The sequence below is a fragment of the Macrobrachium nipponense genome, chromosome 4 (genome assembly GCF_015104395.2).
Source record: "Macrobrachium nipponense isolate FS-2020 chromosome 4, ASM1510439v2, whole genome shotgun sequence".
NCBI lineage: Eukaryota > Metazoa > Arthropoda > Malacostraca > Decapoda > Palaemonidae > Macrobrachium > Macrobrachium nipponense.
Genome location: NC_061100.1, coordinates 15,555,667 through 15,579,112, shown reverse-complemented (window position 1 = coordinate 15,579,112; position 23,446 = coordinate 15,555,667). Strand labels below are relative to the sequence as shown.

General features: G+C 38.0%; 1 protein-coding gene across 4 annotated transcripts in view; it reads left to right on the top strand.

Moving 5' to 3' along the window:
* LOC135210731 (dynein heavy chain, cytoplasmic-like) overlaps window positions 1–23,446 on the top strand; it is a 112,245-nt gene that overhangs the window by 63,450 nt on the left and 25,349 nt on the right. For 2 of the 4 annotated variants that reach the window (XM_064243554.1, XM_064243552.1), the window contains 8 exons: window positions 524–806; window positions 989–1,122; window positions 1,394–1,523; window positions 1,797–2,031; window positions 6,364–6,550; window positions 7,530–7,676; window positions 8,038–8,103; window positions 12,811–12,843. In XM_064243554.1, the coding sequence (XP_064099624.1) occupies window positions 524–806; window positions 989–1,122; window positions 1,394–1,523; window positions 1,797–2,031; window positions 6,364–6,550; window positions 7,530–7,676; window positions 8,038–8,103; window positions 12,811–12,843 (1,215 nt within the window). The remainder of the gene's footprint in view (window positions 1–523; window positions 807–988; window positions 1,123–1,393; window positions 1,524–1,796; window positions 2,032–6,363; window positions 6,551–7,529; window positions 7,677–8,037; window positions 8,104–12,810; window positions 12,844–23,446) is intronic. The other 2 variants (XM_064243555.1, XM_064243553.1) reach the window with 1 other exon arrangement.

Sequence of the window (23,446 nt, the reverse complement as noted above, 5' to 3'; positions counted from 1 at the left end):
TCAAAAGGTCAAATAGGAATTTGCCATTAGTGGAGGGGCCTTGCTTTTTACAAATACGTGCTCTACATCTTGCTTTAAATATATTGATTCATGCTTGCATTTTAGGTTCTTCTTTGAGATTCAAAGTTTTCAGAAGAGAACTCATAAAGCAAGCAAGGATTGACATATCTCAAAATAAAATACTACGTTTGTAACAGACACCTCTTCCATTGTACTTTCAAATGTTGTAAGCCGAGGTGAAGCTCACAAGTTCACTACTTATTAATGTTAATTATGATGAGGTAGACTATTGATTTTATCAGACAGCTAACAAAGTAGAATTGTTATGATTTACTGGTTAGCTGCGTAATTGAAATGTAATTTTGTATAAGATATAATAGTTTTTCAGTTATTTTCCACATAAAATTAAGAAAGTAGATTAAGAAATAACTGTTAAGTGAAATAATCTTAGTAACATCTGGTGTTTTGTATGTAAATTCTGTAGTGAATCATTTTTGTTGTAATGCTTATTTTCTTTTATTAGATCAATGAGTTTGTACACAAGAGGACAGTCACACGTAACCTGATCAAGAATGGTGTCAACAGCCCCAAGTCCTTTGCATGGCTCCGGCAGATGCGTTTCTACTTTGATCCTAAGCAGACTGATCCTTTGAAGCAGCTCAGCATACACATGGCCAATGCCAAGTTCAACTATGGCTTTGAGTACTTGGGAGTACAAGACAAACTTGTTCAGACACCTCTCACTGACCGGTGTTATTTGACCATGACACAGGCTCTTGAAGCAAGACTTGGAGGCTCACCCTTCGGTAAGGCATATAATTTTGACTCTTGCCTCTTTTTATATATCAAGTCGTACTCTAGAATGTATGAAAATTACTCTCATTTGCAAGGTGTACCAAGCTAAAGAGATATTGGTGTTGATTTGTGGTATGTTTATGGCAAGTTTTTATGAAATCACTACTAATATTGGTGTGCCTGCTTCATTCAGGTCCTGCTGGTACTGGCAAGACAGAGTCTGTGAAGGCACTTGGTAATCAACTTGGACGGTTTGTGTTGGTGTTCAACTGTGATGAAACCTTCGATTTCCAAGCCATGGGCCGTATCTTTGTAGGTCTTTGTCAGGTAAGCATTGTGCACTTTAACAATACGTGTTTATGATTTGCTCTGCCTTTAAAGTTTCTATTACCAAATGCATTGAAGTGTCAGGATCACTGGCTTTTGTTAGGGTCTAATGTAAATTTTGGTGTTTCATGTGATACTTGGTGATTTGAATTTAGAATGAATAAACAAGCATTGGCAGTTTATATTTTTTTGTCTTAACAAGTGTGAAGTGTATTTTATTTCCAGTTCTTCAGTATGCCAATTTTGAAATGAATGTTTATGATTTTTGTAGGTAGGAGCATGGGGTTGCTTCGATGAATTCAATCGACTTGAAGAAAGAATGTTGTCAGCTGTGTCACAGCAGGTACAGACCATTCAGGAGGCCCTTAAGGATCAAGCAGGTGCCAAGACAGGCGCACAAGGTAATAGAGTAACTCATCTTGAGTATGCTTCATTTACACTTCCTCATCAGTCATCATCGTTCCCATTTTTATATCAGAATGAAAATTGTCTTTCTCACGTCTGAAAATTTCTGGGAAGTTGATATATAGTCATGTTTGCAATGGTGAAATAAATATGCAAGAGTTTAGTTACAATCTAGATTATTATTGCCCTTATTTTTGTAAGCTACAGTGTGCTAAATGTTCTTTTCTTGAAACAATTGCATCATATTTTGCCGTGAATGTCCTTTTCAGTCTTGAGCGTGGAACTAGTAGGAAAGCAAGTCAAGGTGTCCACAGACATGGCAATCTTCATCACCATGAACCCTGGCTATGCTGGTCGATCCAACCTTCCCGATAACCTGAAGAAGTTGTTCCGTTCATTGGCCATGACTAAACCAGACCGACAGCTCATTGCAGAAGTGATGCTTTTCAGTCAAGGCTTTAGGTCTGCTGAGAAGCTTGCCAGCAAGATTGTACCCTTCTTCAAGTAAGTAGCTGGATTTGTATTATGATTCATTATCAAAATTATTCATTAACCCTTAAACACCGAATGGACGTATTAAACGTCGAGTCAAAATCTCCCCCGATTGCCGAATGGACGTACCATACGTTGACTCAAAAAAGTTTTTTTAAAAATTCGCGAAAAAATACTTATAGGGCTTACCAGCCGAAAACTTTTGAATCACGCGCCTTGGGTGATGCTGGGAGTTCACGGGTCAAGGTGTTGTTTTGTTTACAATCGTTACGCAGGCGCGCAAGCACGAATTTCTTTCTTATTGCACTAAAAAGTATCAGTGACACCTCAAAAATTATTTCGTCACTTTGACATAATTTTTGCACCGTTTTAAATTATCCGTTACATGAAGTATTATATATGAAAATGTGCGCAATTTCATTTTGAATGCGACAAAAAATACTCATGATTGTAACTTTTATCAGTTATGAAATATTTCCATATAAATAACGATAAGTGCCAAAATTTCAACCTTCGGTCAACTTTGACTCTACCGAAATGGTCAAAAAATGCAATTGTAAGCTAAAACGCTTATATTGTAGTAATATTCAACTATTTACCTTAATTTTGCAACAAATTGGAAGTCTCTAGCACAATATTTCGATTTATGGTGAATTTATGAAAAAACTTTTTCCTTACGTCCGTGCGGTAACTCTTCCGAAAAAAATCATACATGCGATTGTGGTAATGTTTGCACCATTTTAAAATTAGCCGTTACATAAAGTTTAATATATGGAAATGTGCGCAATTTCATGCACAATACAACTTAAAACAACCCATGGTTGTAGCTTTTATCAGTTTTGAAATATTTTCATATAAAAAATGATAAGTGACAAATTTTCAACCTTCGGTCAATTTTGACACTACCGAAATGGTCGAAAAACGCAATTGTAAGCTAAAACTCTTATTTTAGTAATATTCAATCAGTTACCTTCATTTTGTAACAAATTGGAAGTCTCTAGCACAATATTTCAATTTATGGTGAATTTATGAAAAAAAAAACATTTTCCTTACGTCCGCGCGGTAACTCTTCCGAAAAAATCATACGTGCGATTGTGGTAATGTTTGCACCATTTTAAATTAGCCGTTACATAAAGTTTAAATATGAAAATGTGCGCAATTTCATGTAGAATACAACGAAAAATAATTGAAGGTTGTAGCTTTTCTCATTTTCGAAATATTTGCATATAAATCACGATAAATAGAAAAAAAACCACGTTCGGTCAACTTTGACTCTACAGAAATGGTCGAAAAACGCTGGGTATACATGCCCCGTGACCTGGTATAGATGCCAATAGTCCCTGGATCTCACAAGTGTAATTTTAATTCTACCGGTTTCCAGCTTGGCGCTAGTAAATCCTAATGTTAAGACCTCAGGTTTGTTAGTTATGAAAAATACAAATTAGTTACAAATTTGGTATATTTTAGTAATATTCAATCATTTACCTTCATTTTGCAACAAATTGGAAGTCTCTAGCACAATATTTCGATTTATGGTGAATTTAGGAAAAAAACTTTCCTTCCCTCCGCGCGCGGATTCTCCGCCATAAATCGCGAATTGCGTACATCGCATTCTCGGAAAATTTGCTCCGTTTCATATTAGGCATTTCATAGAGTTTTATATATGAAAATGTGCGCAATTTCATGTAGAATAAAAGGAAAAATATTTGAAGGTTGTAGCTTTTCTAATTTCTGAAATAATTGCATATAAAAAAAATTATAAAAAAAATTTCGACATTTGGTCATTTTTAACTCGTCGGAAATGGTCGAAAACGGCAATTGTAAGCTAAAACTCTTACAATATCGTAATATTCAATCATTTGTATTTATTTTGAAACAAATTGGAAATCTCTAAAACAATATTTAGATTTACGATGAATTTTTGAAAAAAATTTTTTACATCCGCGCGTTACGAATTCGTACATCGTTTTGTGATAATATTTTTCCGGTGTTGCTTTTATTGTTTTACAATGTATTATATATCAAAATGATTGCAATTTAGTGTACAATACAACGAAAAAAAAAAAAGAAACTTGTTAGCTTTTACCGTTTTTTGCACAGCGGGATTTTAATACAATTATGTATTAATTTTTTTTTGCTACCATATATCGCATTATTTACATATGATAATGATATTATTTTTCATTTCTGATGGTTGCATACTAAACTTCAGGCAATGACAAAAAAAGGAGCCAAAAATGAACTCTTAATCTTCAAAACTAAGCGCGCTGTGATTTTTTGAAAAAATTATTTTTTCCGCTTCCGCTCTCACTCAAAACCGGCTCCGGCATTCGGGGGAGTTTTTGATTTTTACCGCTTCGGCGTTTAAGGGTTAATTAATAAGAATTTAGTATATGTTTACTTTGTTTCTGCTGATTTTGATCAAGGAAATGCATGGCCATGAAGTACCTAAATGTATATCCATTATGATGATCAAATCAAGATGTCATTTCCCACAAATATAATGAAATCACTTAGTAGAGGTTAATCTTATGGAATCAGGAATTGGATTTATGATGAATCTAGTCAAAACATTCTTTAGGTTTAAAGCATTATTTATTATTATTAAGAGAATTGAGGTACTACCCAAGCATTAAATAAACCTTGATAGTAATGTAGGCAATGTCATATATATATATATGTATATATATATATATATATATATATATATATATATATATATATATATATATATATATATATCTATATATATATATATATATATATATATATATATATATATATATATATATATATATATATATATATATATATATATATATATATTGTTACGTATTAAGACCTGGCCTTAAGGGGTTCAAATACATAAACGGAAATATTTGAGGGAAAAAGCAGAATAAATTAATTGAACTTACCGTAAAAGGATTTAAAGTGTTAATTTACTTTAGAGGGAAAGGTCGCCAGAAAACTCAGCTAATTACTTTACATGTATTTATTTACAAGAGGCCGTTTACTGGCCTGGAGAAAGAGTAAATGCAGCTGGTCTACACGTGGACTAATATCTCTCACAAGAGGATGATAGTTGGCTTAAAATGAGATTCAGGTAAAAGCTGGTTTTCGAAATCTTGCGGTAATGCAACACTTGAGGGAGCGCAGACTTGGACACGTGACTCAGGGAATCTGGAAAAGATCCCAGATTAGACAAGATAAAAAAAAGGATTTCTTGCACAAGTTACGATTATTCAGTTTCTCTAACACTGGGGAAAAAGAACTCTAGTGTTTAACTGAGGTATGCAATGACTTCATTTGTCTGGGACGATCACACAAGGGAAGCATGTGGCCATAAGGCAGTGAGAGGAACAAAGGGATATTCCTTTGAAGTAGACGTTTGAATTGTGAAAATGGGGAGTAAATAGACACTAGGAAGTAAGGAACTGGCAATATGCTGTTTCACAAGACGTACCTGGATGCCATGATCAGTGGACCTTTGTAGAAATGTGGCGTCGGCTTTGTCTCAGGTCTGGGGCTCTGGGCGCGCCAGTAACGCCTTGTTAGGCTTAAAAATGGAAGGCTCGTGGCTGGACATCCGTCCGAGGTCACGACTGGAGCTGACTGAGAGCGACGGCAGGTGTATTTCCTGGGTGTTGGGGGTCAGCTTAACCCCCCAAGAGCAGGGCAATCCTGGAAACAGAACATACAGCCAGCAGAGGGTTCACAGGAAAAAGAGCTTAAGACGTAGGCCTAATAAGTACCAGGCTACCTCCACCCTTCCCTTTGGGATACGTCCCTAAAGCTGACAAGAGCCTATATTCCCCCTCTCTAGCAGGAAATTCCTATCTCTGGATGGGGTGTTTTGGGTTCCCGCCTGAAATCAGCTGATATTTGGGTGAATATGGCTGCTTCTCTAGCAATCAAAATATTTAACTAAATGCTGGGTAGACGAGGAGATCAATAAACGTAGAAATATATATATATATATATATATATATATAATATATATATATATATATATATATATATATATATATATATATATATATTATACTTCAATGGTGAGGCACCACTCTTAGTGTTCTTGCTTTTCATGCTGTAGATAATTCAAAAGGTATTTTCTGTTTTACTTTTCGCCCTTTACCAATGTAACTGTCCAACTTCTTCATGATATTTCTGAACCAAACCTTTAAGAGTTCTGTATAATGGTCTAGAAATATGACTTTTTACCAGTAAACTAACTCGTGATACAAATTGACCTTTTTATACTTTGTTGCTGTGTGGTAAATCCTGTTTTATGTTTAATTATAGTAGAATTTAAATATATGATGATTTGATGTTTTTTGTTTTCAGGCTATGCGATGAACAGCTGTCCAATCAGTCTCATTATGACTTCGGTCTCCGAGCCTTGAAGTCTGTGCTCATATCAGCAGGTAATGTGAAGAGAGATCGCATTCAGCGGATCAAAGAGGACCTGAAGAGCCGTGACGAAGAGAGTATTGATGAGGGAGCAATTGCTGAAAATCTTCCAGAACAAGAGGCAAGTATTTTCTTTAAATAATTTTTAGTAGTTTAAAACTGTTCATATATTTTTTCTGTTACATATGTGGTGTCAGTTGCATTTTATCATCAGCCCAATATATTTGTACAATAAATGCTTGGTAAGTAAGTAAGAGCTGACCCGAAGGATTAGATGTTTTTTTACATGGCTAGGAACCAATTGGTTCCCTAGCAACGGGACCTACAGCTTATTGTGAGATGCAAACCACATTATATCGAGAAATTAATTTCTTTAACCAGAAATACATTCCTCTGATTCCACGTTGGCAGAGTGGGGAATCGAACTCGCAACTACCGAATTGATTCTGTATTTATTGGTGCATAAGAGACTCCTGTTTTTTGGAGCATATTCAGGAAAAATTTAAAAGTACATGTAAATTTCATTTCCCTATCCGTAATATTCCTTTCTACAATAACTTATCATGCAGTGTCTTACCTATTTATATTCAAATATTAACCTAAAGGAAAAGGAATGGTAACACCCATATTTTTAATCATGTTAGCAGGTCTTCCTGTCCCACTGCAATGGCATATATCTAAAGCCTAGCTTACCCTTCTCTCTTTTTCTCTAGTATTATTATTTTTTTATTTACTTTTTTTCAATAAGAAATTTCTCTCTACAGTGTAAAAATGTTTTATTTTTCATGAATTATTGATTTGTACAATATGAACATACTCCAACAGTCTTCAAGAGCATGGGTTTAACATGCCTAAAAGTATTCCGTATTCTTTTCCCTCTATCCATGAACATTACTGGTAATATTGTTGTAAGCCATTCAGATATATATTAAGTTATCTAGGTTGCTTGGTATACAACAAAATCATCATTCCAGCATTTAAAAGCATCGTAGTTACTTGAACTTACCTAATGCACAGAGAAACTTAACAATCATGCAAGTACCTGTTCATCTTTTATGCACAGCTGTACTTTGAATTAATTTTATTGTTTTTTCCCTCAGATTCTCATACAAAGTGTCTGCGAGACAATGGTGCCCAAGCTTGTGGCAGAAGATATACCTCTGCTCTTCTCATTGCTGTCTGATGTGTTCCCTGGCATCGAGTACACTCGTGCTCAGATGACAGGTCTGAAAGAGGAAATCAGGAAGGTTTGTGTTGCATGCACCATAGTAAACATAATTTTGTTGTAATTCAATTAAACAATTTATGTCTAACATTGGGTAGTTTTCACTTTTTTTATTTAAGTTTTGACGTCTTTACAAATATCCATATTAAATGTCATTTATTTGCTCTAACTTTATTTTAATGATAGCCATTTCAAATATTTCTGGATTGCAAGAAAAAATTTTAATTTTCTTTTATTGGTCATCAAGGTCTTCTTCAGATTATGAAAATACCAAAGAATTTAAAGGAATGATAAAAAAATAGATAAAATAATTTCTTCCACTGGATACAATTTCTTAAAGAGCCCTTATTTTATGCAATTGAGTAATCAATGTTTTGTGGCAGGTGTGTAAAGAACAATTCCTTGTTTGTGGGGAAGGTGAGGAGCAAGGATCGCACTGGATGGAGAAGGTAAGCCACTCAAATTACTAGAAACTTAGGTCTTTTATAGTCCTTCCTGTATTTTCTCCTGTATTTATCACCTTGTGAATTACAGTATTTTTTGTTTATTTTATCTGTTCTGTCCCCAAAAAATTTTCTCTTTTTATAATGTGTTTTGTGAACATATTTTTCAGCAGTAGCTGTATTTTAGCCATTCTGCTTGAATGTTGTTTTTTTTTTTTTGTTTTTTTTTTTTTTTTTTTAGAATAGATCAGAAACTTTTTTGTATATTTTAAGTTTTTTCTCTCCTTTTTTTTTTTTTTTTTTTTTTTTTTTTTTTTTTTTTTTTTTAGATGCTTTGTGTTATCTTGACCCTTTTGCTCAAGGTGTTCCTCTTTAACTATCAGGAATGTAGCCCATTTTTTGTCAGGCAGTGGAATTAGTCAGTTTGGAAATTTTTGTATTCTTATGTGGTTCATTTTTTGTTGCTATGTTTTGGCCTCCCTTAATGTATGCTTTATTTCTAGACTAGATTGAGGAAGGTCCAGACATTGCTTCTTGTTTTGAGACATGTCCTCTAGCCTTTCAAAGTGCACATTACATTTTGTGTATAAGAAACACCTGTTAATTGTTTTATGTAAATGTCTGTATAGGTGGTTGAACTAAAATCTCATGCCTCATTCCAGCATGAGAAAGAGAATAGGGTAATTTTTTTAAGTAATAATTAATTATTTTTTTAAAATTGGTTTGTGATGGTAGTTGTGGTAAGCAGAGCTCACTGTCCATTTTAAAGATTGCATGTAAATAAAGCATATTGCAGTTAACCAATTAACATTTGTATTTGGGTAATAGATAAGTTTTGCAAGTTCAGTCGCTATTCTAGTAAGCTGTCAGAATGCCAGGGTTAGATCAATAGTTAAACTCTTGGCTTTTGTAGTCCCATTAAAACCATTTTCAGATTTATAATTGGTAATAAAATTCCTGGATTCCTCCCACATTTTAATTGAGTAATTACGGGATGTAAAATATATGGAGGGTAGGAAGGTTAACTCAAAAAGGCATCAAAAGAATGCCTCAGGTAAGTGTTAATTTTCCCTATATATGATATCCAAATTCTGTCTTATGAAATACTACTGTTACAAGACCATTACACAGGTTTATTTCTGGCCAGTTCTTGAAGCATGATTTGTTAATGATACATGACTTATTTATCTCAGTCATGTCAGGTTTCAGGAAGGTGATGGATTACATGCTTGCTTTGCATCCTGTTTGCTCATACAAACCCCTCATTCATAAGCAGCCTTGCCTTTTTGTGAAATGGACCCAGTCACACTCAATTGAAATATCTTGGAAGAGGGAAGCCCATCTGCATAGGCTTATTGTACAATCTACAAGACAGTGCTCTTTCTCTATCCTCTGTTTGGCTTACTGGAAGTCAAACTTGCTGTTATGCATACCACTGGCTTGCTTCCTGTAACTGAATTCTGTTCCCTGCCTCTCATGAAGGATTTGGAGATGTCTTCTGAAGTAGTCCCAATTCAGCAGGCTTCACAGTCTTGAGTGAATTCATATTCACAAGAGATTACCAAGCAGGCTCTTAAGAGTGACATTTTTTGTCTGTAAAAGGTATCACCAACCTTACAGGTCATCTATTATAGCTCTTTACCAGGAAAAGTTGGCATGATTCATCAATTGGTGTAATGAACAGGCTTCTAGTGAGGTAGAGGCCTCCATTCCATAATAGCCAACTTCATCACGATTGAGGAATAAAAGCGCACACTCTCTCTCTCTCTCTCTCTCTCTCTCTCTCTCTCTCTCTCTCTCTCTCTCTCTCTCTCTCTCTCTCTCTCTCTCTCTCATATATATCTGTAGATTATTTAGGCTTGTTAAGTCTTCTGAATTTTATCCTTGAGGCTGATTCCTGATTGCCCTTAATTCTTTTGTGTCGATGAGATCTATTCCATATTTCAGCTGTTCTTCATGTGAGTTTTCTTTGCCTCAGAGTACATGGCCAAAACTTATTGTACTAGCAAATGTACTTCCCAGTTGGACATATTTGCTGGATCTGCCCTGCCTTCATGCCCTCTCCAGAGGACAGTCTTCTGTGCCCAGTGAGAGCCCTCACATTGTACCACAAGCGTAGAGTGGTTTCACCTTTCTCCCTCTGGTCTTGAATGTCGCATGAGTCACTAGAATTGTCCAGTGCTTAAGAATTCTGTTGGCTTCAGCAGGTTTTTTCACAGGTGTTTGGATGTTGTCTGATAAGAATTCTCCCAATTCAGATTAAGTCTTCCTTGACCTTTAAGAATTGTCTGGGGCTCTGGTCTTCTTCGAGCAAGTTCTTGGATTGCTAAAATATTTTTGCAAGATCTTATGTATGAGAAAGGACCCATAAATCTTGATGTCTTCATTGGTTGGGGGGATCTGGGTCATTCATTCATTATTTCTCTCTCATTCGTTAGTTCAATTTGAATCTTACAGTACCTTCCTTAATGCCTCTTGTGCTTGGGGGGAGTGCTTTCTTGGGTTCTCTTACACTGCCACTCCATCACTTACAGAAGCTTGCATGATTTTGGAGGTTGTAGCTGGCTCCACTGTCCTTTCTCCATGGGTGGATTTGACTTCCTGCAGCATTTATTGATTTAGGGCCCTCTCTTGTTGTCATCTTCCCTCCTAAATTGTAGATCAGACTGTGTATGGTTAACAAACTCTTAAGACCAAACAATAAAGTAAGTTTGCTACAAATCCACCAGTCATAATTTGTCAATGCTTCTCTCCCTTCCCCTTCTCTAGATGGATGTTAGCCAGCTCTAGCATGCACAGTTGGGTGATTTTTGTCCTAGATCTTTCAGATTGGTGTGACTGGGTCCATTTCATCCGGAGTAAGGTTGTTTATGGTTATTGGGTTTCTAGAAGCTTTGTATTGTCAAACCATTTAAATTTGATTACAGTTGACAAGTATCTAAAAGATCTTGAAACTTTCTGGCATTCCATTGTGTTACCTAAGTCCTGAATCCTTTGGCTGGTGGTGGCAGAAGCAGAACATCATTACCAATTTAGCATTTTAGGATTAAAGAGCAGTTCTGTTAATAACACTTGGATGTTGTAATTCTAGGTAAAATTTACTGTTGGCTTTTGTTGCGGTGCATCTCTGCCATTAGGTAGGTTTTAGAGTTAGGATCATCCATTTTCATTTTTGATCACTTACAAGTTTGGCGTTTGATTTATATTGTGAAATCATAATATTAGTCATCTGTTCACTAGATAGTCTGATAGAAACAGAATCCTTCTAAATTTTTTATTTGTACAATTTGATTGCAGATTTTTGACAGAAATATAGAGACTATATATGTAGTAGTATAGAATGCATATGTGTGAAGATTTAAAGACATGTTATAACTAGAAAGGGTTTGAAATGTGTGTTGTTTAAAAGTGCACAAATTGTAGAATTTGAATAATACTCTCTCCTCTTCATCCTCTTTTGGTCTAAAAATTTAAAACTTGTATTTTGGAAAAAGATTTGTGATTTTTGAGGGGGCACATGTGTTGAGGCTTGTGGCAATATCCTCAGATTATCTTGTTTCTGAAGGAATCATTTGGAGGTAAATAATGTTTTATAACAACAGAATAGCATAAAACTTATTACCCATGAGAATAGTGTTTTTGTTTAGTTCATCACAATCCCATCAATCATAAATAGCACACATTCCTGGTCTGGAATGATGCCAGGCTCAACAGTCTTTTGTCTGCCAGACAGTAGAAGGATGACAATCCACAAATTGGCACCAAGATCCAGCCAGAATCCAGAGGTAAGATCCCCCCCCATCGTCTTTGTCGGTCTGCAGTGCTGTTACAGTTCTGTACATATTTCTTTAGCTAGTTTTTCATCAGTTTGCCAGTTACTTATTCAAATTATTTTATAAGTCGGGTATTTAATTCAGCCTTTAGGAAGTTACCTAGTAATAATAATGATAATCCCTATTTAGCATAATATTGCTATATTTAAATCATTTTCCCTATTTTGCGCCATAAATTAGTGTCAAGGTGTCATCTCTACTTTTCAGGAATTTTCAGTCTCTTTGAGTTACTGACCTTGTTCTTGGCTCACTAGATCCCCAAAGGCTGTGGTGGATCCTGCAGACATTGCAAACAACCTAAATTGTAATTATTGCCGTTTCAAATCGATGGGGCGTTAGAAATTAAATTTTCTTGTGATACTGAGCTAGTCCAAACAAAGCCATCAAACATATTTTGTACTGAGTTCCCACCTCCCAGCCACTTGCATCTTATTGCCTCAACCCCAGAGTGCACAGACTGTGGAGAGAGTGATTGAGTCCTTTCTAGGGATCCAGGTGGTGCATGCTTTGCTGGGACTGTTGTTGTTCTTGTGTTTGGGAGACATAAGACTGTTGAGTCTTGGAACATTTTAGACTGTGAATGCTGGTCACTCATGGTTAATGTGTTTGTATGAAAAACTGGTCTTTTTATGAAAGTTGTTCTCAAGAATTGATTTGGCTGACGTGCAGTAAATGACTTAAATTTCAGCAAGAACAGCACTTAATTGACATTGTATATATGCAAGGTATTAAATTTACAAGTGAAGTATTTCTTGAACTTTTTAAGACTTAAATATAATTTGATTAACATACACAGGATGTACATGACTAACCCTGATGGTAATATTTATTGATGTTTAGCTGTGATCTAACTTTAACTTTGCCCCCATGTCTGGCCAAGGGGAGTTATCCCGGGGAGGGCTGGTGTCAGAAGGTAAGGGTCATTGTGCTGGCCAGTAGTGTCATTCCAGTGAAAGCTCTTGGTACAGGTCACATAAGGGTTATGGTTTGTTTACTCCTTATTTTATTTTTCTCATGGTTGCCTCCCATTTCTAAATACTTGGTGAAAATTAAACACACAAATCTCTCATTTGTTTTTAATCATATGAGTGGAGAGGAGTGAAATTGTACTATTTTTGTATGTGCACTGTACTTATCAAAAGGAGACCAAACCGTACTCATTGAAAACCATACCAAGCAGTTATTGCCTCCAACTGCTTGCTTCCCACCCATGCCCCTAAAGGCTGTTTTTTTCCTTTTGCTTTTGCACACTTTAAAACCTTTTGAAAGTTAGTTATAACTACAATCTTTGTTATCAGTTTTGTTTTCTTTGAAGCCCCCACTCCACGCTGCTTTGTTTCTGTACCAAAAGGTCATTGCTTTGTGTTTTCTAGAGTAAAATGTAATGATTAGCTTCAGTTATACTAGTCTCCATTATCCTATATTTCATATAAAGTATTTTTGTCAGTCATATGAAATAGCTTGATGTTCATTTAAGGAGTATAATGTTCTTTTTTTATCTATATGTACACCTCTCACACATGCACTCTATACATTGTTTATCTTGAAATATTTTTCCAATATTCATTTATGTATACTAGTGTATTTATGCAAGTTAATACATGCAGTATATATGGACACACTGTTTTATATGAAATGCACAAAAGATATATAGTGTATTTGTGTGCATATTTACTGTGTATATTTGCATTGTGTTTTACATAGATTGGGATGTGTTAAAGTTATAATAGATGTTTGCCTGTCCAGGTTATTCCATTCTCTGAAGATTTCTGTTATTTTATTGTAAGGCAGTATGCCCAGTAGGTGGAAAAGTATATTTTGTGATTTCATATCGTATAATATTTATATGTCATCTGTTTGGCTGTGTTGATAGTCTCCTTTGTCTCATTTAGTTTCATATACCAATTTTCAGGTTGTGATGTTCTCTGTTGCTTGTTCTTGAATTACTGGGGTGCCATCTATGGTGATGAAATGCTGGGAAGCATACTTGAGTGAAATTTGTTTTAATTGCTCTCTGGTCTTCATTAGAAACTTGTGGTAGTCTGTATTTATAGTTTTGACTTAAAGAAAAATGCCTTTGTTTAGAAATGAAACTTAGATATAAACTTCAGCTGAAACTACAAAAAATTCAGGAGCATAATCATAAAGTTGAGAGATAGCTCTGGGAAATCTAATTCTCAGAGAGGGTTGAATCTCTTAACAGTGGTAAAAAAAAAAAGAATGTTCCAGATATACATATTTGAAAGACTAATGGGAATAAAGAGAATGAATTTTTCCCCCATCCTTAATTCTTAAACAAACCTTACCAGTTTGCACAGAATCGGATTCACTTTCAAACCATATTTGTCATCTCTAACTTTAAACAGTCTACAAACGCGACCCACTTTTCTCGTTGAATTACTTTATGAAATAACATATTCTGGAGAACTACCATAAACATATTTTAATTTGGTGAGAAGCATCCTGCCTTTCTGTGGCATCAGATTATGAGACAGTCGTGATGCACGACAAATTATTATTTCTATTCTATGAACTTTATGGTAACTTTGTCATGTAGACCAACATCATTCATTTTTTACCTGTAGGATTTGTGAGTTTTCTTTGTGAAGCTGGAATCTTGTTTATTTTTTTCGTGTGCTTCAGTTTACCATTCATCTGCAAAGAGTTGTTCTGACTCTTCTCTTCAAGGGATAATAATGTAAAAAGTGGTTTACTGTATCTTCCCATGCTAAAGGTTATGTCTTACTATCATTATTCTTGAATGATATGTACTCAACTGTATTTAGCTGTCATATAATTTCTCCATTATTTGAAGACTTGCTAAATCTAGATTTATTGCAACCTTGCTAAGAACAACATATTTATTTCATGCTGGCTCCTGAAGGTATGCTAAGTAACTTGAAAAAACCCTCTTTTATTTCACAGCCAATGGAATAAAATACTGTCTGTATTTGGGTTGTCAAGAGTTGATCCACATACCATTTTCGGGAAATTAGAGTTGTTCATAGAACAATCTTCTATTGGTTCATAGGACAATCTTCTAGTGTCAGCTGGAAACTGGTTAAAAATAATCAAAGATTGTAATGCAAGGAATCTGTGGCATCTGGCAATCCATGCGTACACTAGGTTGATGCTGGTCACCGACCACGCTTATACCCCATGAGACACCAGTCTTTCTTCAACTGCCTTGGAGAGTGGATGCGTGCACTTGCTCTCCTTCTGCCGAAGCCGGTTACTTTGTTTAGTCCATGATTTCTCTGTGCTTTTGAGTGTGTGTGCCTTCTGTGTGTTATAGATTCAGCCAAGAAGACTAGGACCTGCCAATGCTTGTGTCCAGGAGTCCAAGGATTTCCCGGTTCAAGGTTTTTGGCTTCTTTTCTGAATGACCCCCATTCTACTTGCAGTAGGTGCTGTTTCAATTTTTGCAATGTCACTAACCTTTGCCCAGAATGTCATTCCTGGCCAGTGTCACAGTGGAAGAGTTTCTACAAGAAGAGGAAGCAATGTAGGATGGCTACATTGTCTTCTTGGGAAGGATTCACGCCTCCCTGAGTGGACAATTCTGCTTTCCCTTCTTCCAGAATTTTTCCTTCTGCTACTTGCTACATCTTCCATTGAAGCCTTGTCACCTTCCTTTTCTTCCATTAATTTGTCTTTGGAAGCATCGGCAGTTGCGCAGGGTGTTTTTGTTTATGACATTGCCCCCTTTCCTTGCAGAAGGTAATCTCCCTCCCGGGAGAGAGGGGCCAACTCCATCTTGCTCTTTTGTTTCAGATATGGATTTGCACAAGATGGCAGCTGTGTGGGCTTCCCTAGGCCTATGGGGTACCCTTCCTTGAAAGGCCTTCCCCCTCCGGCTCCCATGGCAGTCCCCCTCCTCCTGGTCGCCACTACTTTGGCTTGCCTGTGCTGCCTCCTAGCAGAACGCCATCAACAAGTGTGACGAATCCTGGGTCACCCTTTGTGTTGCCATCAGTGAGGCCATCGACTCGGGCTGCCAGTCCGAGTGCTGTCTCCTTGCCAGTGACGTCTCTCCCTCCGCCTGTTTCTGTGATGTCACTCCAGCCTTGTCCATGATGTCATCTCAGTCTATAGTCAGAATCCCTCAATACCTGATAAAATATTTGCCTTGTTTTTTATTCCCTCCCTGAATGGATTTGTGGAGAGCAATCCACAAGAGTGATTGCTTTTTCCCAGGAGAGCCCTGCAATGCTATCTAAAAAGGACTCGTCGCCTAAGGCCTATGTGTCATAGACTTTTCGTTAGCACAGGTTGAACCAAGAAAGAAGTGTCCAAGAATACCATTTCATTCTGGCTTTGTGAGGTGATTAAACAAGCATACTCTTCATCTTCAAGTTCTGTCACAGATGCTGTGCATACATGAGCATATGACATAAGAGGAATGGGTTCCTCTCTGGCTTTTAAGAAGAACTTGTCTGTTCATAGGATTTTGAATGGTCTTTTTACCTGAAGGGTGTTGCCCACAGGTCCTTGGACTCTTACCTTGGGTCCAGTGGTAGCTGCCCAACAAGTTTTGTAGCTCATCCAGTACCCCTGGCAGGACAGTTTGTATCTTACATAAGATGATTGTGTGGAAGAGAGAATGAGTGAGTTGATTGGTCTCCTTTCCCTATTTTCCTTTCTTCTTCCTACAGGTGGGTTGAAGAATAGACACATCATACGCTGGAACTGGTCTGATACAGATGAGCAGGATAACCATACTGAGTTGTATTTATTTGGTTTGTATTCCATACAATAGACAAATCTGCTTCTCAGTAACATTTACTCCTCTCTCTAGCAAGGGGTATTTGGTTTGTTGTCTGAACAGATGGAGTTCTCTTTGATCTTCCATGGATGTAAGAAATCTGGACATGTATCATCGTGTTTAATGCTAGAGGGCTGAGTTTTTAGAAACTTGCATATCTATTCTCTCACAGGCTCATACCCCCCCTTCTTTAGAACTTGAACTCCTAGGAAGGCTGGTCAGGTGGGCTGAACCCCCAGTCAGTTGAGGGTACTTGTACCTCCCTCCAAGTATAAGGCTATCATATTGTTAAGACCAAAGGTTTGTTCTGCATATGAACAAATGACAAATTTTTAATCAAATTGTATTTTTCATAGCAAACAAACCTGAGGTCTTAACATTGATTGCCCACCTCTAGCCATCCCTCTCGTATCCTGGGATGGAAGAAAACTAGTGCGTCACAGGGTACAAATGTGGTCGGTTAGCAGCATCAACCTTTTATACGCATGGGTTGCCAGATGCCACAGATTTCTTGCCTTACAATCTTTGATTGTTTTTAACAGGTTTCCAGCTGGCACTAGAAGATTATCCTATTGTTAAAACCTCAGGTTTGTTAGCTATGAAAAATACAAATTGATTAAAAATTTATCATCTTGCCACTTGTGTACTCTTCAAATAACTATAACGCAGGGTATATATTTTTCATGTAGCTTTCATTTCTCAAAAGGAATATAGTTACTTAGATTTCTTTACCTCCTCCTTGGGGTTAAAATTTTTTTTTTTTTTTTTAACACCACATTGCAGGTCTTTGGTAGTAATCGTCACTAAATAAGTCACCTTTCCTTTATCTTGCAAAGCGTCTGGTGCTTGCTGAAGTAGTCCCTTCTTAGGCAGCTTGGACCAACCTTTGGCATCTGCTATACATTGTACAATCTTTCTCATTTCTTTCTTGTTTGTTAAACCATCTGAATGAGGGTAACAGTCCCCTATTATTCTGATATCCCTAATAATTTTGGGGCCAAGCTGTCAGTAGCAGATAAGAATGAACAAGAAACAATTCTTTGTTTGTTCAGAGTTGTAGTTTGTAATACAGTGACTAGCATTTCTAGTCTAAATGTTCTTATTGGCACGTTTAAGGCTGAAGAGGACTTAATGTATTGACAGACACCTTGGGAAGGTTACGGTGAAATGAGACTCGACTTCGTGAAGTGGATATCCTTTTAGATGCATCTTACATCACCATATATATATCTCCAACACTGAAGTTTCATACATTCAACTTCCCTGACAGATATATACTTAGCTAAGACTCCGTCTTCCCCGACAGAAATTCGAATTTTGCGGCACACGCTACAGGTAGGTAGGTCAGGTGATCTACTGTCCTGCCGCTGGGTGGCAGGAATAGGAATCATTACCTTCTAGAACCAGATTTTTCTCTGTCGCCGTATTGTTAATGAATTTCGCTTTGAAATTTCGAAGAAAATACTAAGTGAAACTACCGAAATTATCGGTAGACACTCGCATTGTTTGCAATAAAGGGAATTATTAATATTTATTCATTATTACATGTAATAAAGGTTACAACTTTATTGAGGAAATATTAAACTCTAATTTCCTACTTTAGGAAGTCAGAAAAGCATATAACTAGATACGCTTACTTTATAAGCTTTAATAGCGTTTGTGCTAACGAGCAGTTAGAGTATTAGCAGTACTAGTAGTTGTCGCATCCTCATCACCTTCTTACTCCACAGAAACTACAAATTTATATATGCAAATTTGAAGATAATGGATGTAACTCAAAAGCGAGCTCTTAAAAGGTAAGAAGTGAATATAGTGTTCCCCATTGAAGTGGAGGGTGCGTCTGATCGGCTCTGTCTCGCTCCCAGGTCTAGACCTCTTCCAAACTCACAAGCCCAGAGGAGAAGGAATGTCGAAAGCTGCACGGAGGTTTCAGAGAATCCCCACCAATCAGGCGTCCCCTCGGCAGACTCTGTAGAACGTCCCAGACTGCCAAGTTCGCCATTGGAAAGGCGTCCTAAAATAGTGGAGGGTGCGTTCCGATCGGCTCTGTCTCGCTCTCAGGCCTAGACCTCTTCCAAGCTCACAAGCCCAGAGGAGGAAGGGGAACAATGTCGAAAAGCCTTCGTAAGGCGGTTTTCACGAGAAATCCCCAACGGTCGGGCGTCCCCTCGGCAGGATCTGTAGTAGCGTCCCAGACTGCCAAGGATAGCCGTTGGAAAGGCATCCTAAAACAGTGTTTTTTCGTCATGCGAGTCTTCATCGAAAGGAAAATAGGGTGGAGTTCTCACAAGCTGTCGAGACCTTCTAAAAGATCGTGGAAATCGCCAGCTTGGGATTCTATCCCGGAAAGTTTTCCGGAAGGCTATCCACCTGAGAAGAAGAAAGACATTTATTCATTAAATCCTCCTTCCCCTAGATCGGATACGGACAAAGAAGACGACTCTACGAAGATCCTAGGAGAAAGGCAACAGTAGATATCTTCGTTAATAGAAGTTTTGAAGAAGGATCCTCCCAGGAGAAAGGATCTCTTCCTTCCCGTTAAGAAATCCCGTCCGATAGAAGTCTTTGACAGCTCGGACGAGGCAGCCAGGCGCAAATCGCCGACAAGGCGAGAGGATTCTAAAGAGGCGCCTGAAGCGGCTGAAATGAGGCACAAAGCGCCTGAAGCGAGACGCAAAGAGCTTGAGGCGCCTGAAACGAGGCACAAAGCGCCTGAAGCGCCTGAACTGAAGCACAAAGCGCCTGAAACGAGGCAAAAAGCGCCTTAAGCGCCTGAGATAAGGCGCAAAGCGCCTGAATCTATAAACCAGGATCTTCATCGGAGATGGAGTTAGAGCCTGATTCTGAGAAAGGTGAAAGACATTCGAGGCCTTCTTCTGATAAGGACAGGAGTTGTCGCACAGGCGGCCGTCGCCCTTCTCAGGATAGTCATAATGCAAGTAAAGGCATGAGCAAGATCGGCTTTTTTCCTGGTGGGGACTCAAGATGTCGCACAGGCGGCCGTAGCCCTTGTCAGGTTAGAATCGGTACTGCTAAAAGCTCTTCACCTTACAAAAGCAGGCGCTCTCCTCCGGTTGCTCATTCTTCTCCCAACTTGATGGACAGGAAATGGAAGATAGATCGGAATTGGAAACCTTTTTTTATTGGAAAAAATTAGTTCATTAATAATAAGACGATATTAAAATCTTCCCCCTTCTAAAATAATGCAACCAACCATTTACAGAAAGAGTGGCAATCGTTTGCAAATTAAACAAGATTCGTACGAGCTCTCATTCATTGATTAGAGGCTCTTCCAAATAATAGAGGCGTAGAATAAGGCATTATATCCAAGAGAATAAAAATTTGAGGGATTCTCTTCGATCCTAGAGTTTTCATTGCGATCTCTTTCAACTAATACTAATTCATGTTTATTGACGAAAAGAACGAAGAGGGCAAGATTTCCATTCTCTCTCTGAATCGGAGAGGAAAGAATGTAGTAGCAAGACTTGCTGTATACGACTACTGAATGACAGTCATATACGCATACCATAGTTGCCTTTGTGGTTCGCTACGGAATTATCTATATCCTTACAGGATTTTCCTGGTAAGGACTTCGCTTAAAAGGTTTGTTACGACAATACCTAGTGAGCTTCGGTATTTAACAAAGGTTGTTTGGCTTAAATTTGCATTATTAAGAGCTTCCTTAGGCTCGAGAATAATTTTATTATATTCCTTCATTGAATGAAGTAACTGGCAACTCATGATGAATGCAGTCAGGCAGCGAGCGAGACTGCCGGGCTGTCATTCTAAGGCCAATACAGTACCATCCGGTTCTCGGTCATGAGCAGGCGGTTACATCTCTCCAACGGGATCGAATGGTTAACCGTATATTCCCCCTACAATCATGGACTTAGTCTCGAATGGAGGGGATAGTTAAGCCAACATAAATAAAATATTGTCTGCCTTTTGCTAAGAAGCTTTCAATAAGAAAGATATTATAACCTTTCAATGCTGTTTACCGTAGGTAACATTATTAAAGGATTCTAACGCAGCAGAACATTATATTATATAATGCTCTCATGATTACAAAAGCATGGCTTATTAGAATACATGCTTAGTGAGAAGATGGATGTAGTAGAGAATTCACTTTAAGACTACAGTATGGTCAAGTCTTTCGAGAAACGCACACAACCTTTTTAGAATCGGATATTGCTCAAGAGATGAGTGGGATGGGAAACATTTTCTTCGTGGCAGAAATGGTTTCCCTGAATGGACTATACTACGTATATAAGAGTTTTTTCCTACTAAGAACGGAATTAACATGTGAAAAGATGTCGGGTACCATAAAGGCACAGATGTTCTGGCACATAACAGAAAGAGAATTAGAAGAAAGCGCCAGTCTGGCGCAAAGCACTAGAAGCGCCAACCTGGCGCAATGTGCCAAAAAGCGCCAGCCTGGCGCAATGAGCCAAGAGCACCATCCAAGATATTTTCTCGTTTTAGCGAGTTATTAACCTAAGAGTCCAGTAGCCTCTCAGACAGCACGCTCGGTAACGGCAAGATTCGTTCCTGATTTCGTTACCCATTTAATCACTTAGGCCAATTCCACGACTCTTTCATATCGCAAAGAGCATCGAGAATCTCTTTTTTTTCGCTCCTGTTCTCGTTAACAAAGAGAACCTCTTTGGAAAACAGACAGGGAATGTAACGATCCTTAAGAGGTTCGATGCAAGATTTTGCATGTCCGTGAGAACCTTCTCGATCGACGATAATAACTGTGAAAGTATGTCTAACATTTATTGCTAAGAGTTGTGAGAACCTGCGAAAAGTCTTCTTCATAGATCTCTTAGCAAGGTAGAAGACGAACAGTCTTCCTGTAGACTGCTTCCTTTTCCTCAAACCAAGAGAGGTAGCAATATACGCCATCTTTATTTTATAGAAAGGGGAATAAACTTTAGTCTTTTTTTCCCCTAAAATATAAATTCTTTACAGAATTTAAGATAAAGGGCATCAAAGAAAGAGAGGATAATACTTTATGCCTCATTTTGGCCTTAAAAGGTTGGATTCAGAGGTCACTTTCTTCTCACAGCATGTTTTGGAAGTCTTTTCCAAGACAGTCTGAATATTCTATCAGCATCTAGTATAAATGGACCTTAACAACCTCTCCACTCTGAGTCTGTCTGCGTGCAGACTGACCAGAAGTGGACATGAATGGGAGGATTTTTCAAGGTAAATGACAATAGTCATGGACAAGATATACTATAATTGCTGCAGATCGTGCTAGAGGGAATGAGGAAACTGTCCTCTTCCGATACCTCTGTGAACCACATAGCGGTTTTTTCTTCCCTTTCAGAGGGAAGAATCACCTTTGTGTATATCTGCTATCAAAGAACGCAGTAAAAGGCTATACTCTGTCTCTACAAAGGGAATTGGAGATAGCAGAGGATTAAGATCTTCGAGATCAGATCTTATACGATACCTCAATATGACAAGAGTAGGATATCATGTACTTCTAATGGGATCTTTTTTGTGGCCACAGATTCCATGTTCCGACAAGATGGAACTGCTCCTCATCAAACTTCTTTTAGAAATTTTTATGAGGGAATTCTTTGTTTCTCTTGGTCCTAAACAACCAGAAGACAAGTGAATTTTTTGAGCATTGGAATCTTGCATCAGATTCTATGGAAACTAGGCAATGGGTTCTTGCCAGCATAGTATGTCTGGCAAAAGAACTAAAACCCCCTATTCCTGATTCATGGTTTTCAGATAGAGGTTTCGTTGTCCAGGCAGGGTACTTACGTTTTCATCTACAGTAGAATGGTTCAAACGTTTGCCTACAGAGTCTTTGGAATGCGATGACGGCTCGAAATGCTTCCCAGAAGGTGTTCAGAGGGATACAATAAAGAGCTAGAAATCAGGAGTCCTCCCAATTTCAGCTCGGAGTCTCCTTCGACTTCCAGGCTTCTTCCCTTCCTTCGGGCAATGACAGGGAAGATTCTGCAACGAGAAACCCCTTCAACATGTAAGAAGAGATCTCGTGAGCAACGGAAGTATTCAAGAAGGACCCTCCTCGGAGGAAGACTCTTATCTCTCGTACGGTTAGATATCCTATCGTCTACTGGATGTAGCTGACTACAATCACCTCCCCTTGCCGGAGAGGCCAAAGCTCAAGGAGAAGAACTTCTTCCACCCTTCTCCAGTCTCCTGATAAACTATTGTGGATGTTCAGGACTTTTGGACAATGTAGCGCCAACCAGGTGCCATATGCCAAAACAGGCGTAAAAAACGCCAGAGGCAAACAGTCCCAAGAACACTGTCATTGTCTGATGAGGAGAAAGAGCAGGCCTACAACTTGGTACAGATGCGCTAGAGGCGAAAAAATCGGACAGATTAGAGTGTCCGATGTGGACATCGCCAGACTTCCTCGAGACTCTACCAAGCTTGTAACTCCAGCAAGTGGGGAGGAGCCAGCCAAGCGCCAGGCAGGCGCAAGGTGCCAGGCAGGCGCGAGGCACCAGCCAGGCGCAAGCCAGGCTCTAGGCTTCATCCAGAAGAGATCCATTTCAAAGGAAGCCCTGGTCTTCTTCTTTGAAACAAATGTGATCGCTAAGCACTTCATGAATAACTTGATGATTCCTTCAAACAGCTGAGAATTAAAAGCGCTTGAAGTGCGAGCTTTTATGAATTCTTGTTAGTTACATAACAATATGTCGTGAAGGACATATTAGCTGTAACTTATGGAAGATGCAACTCGGGAGTTGACTTCCCTTAG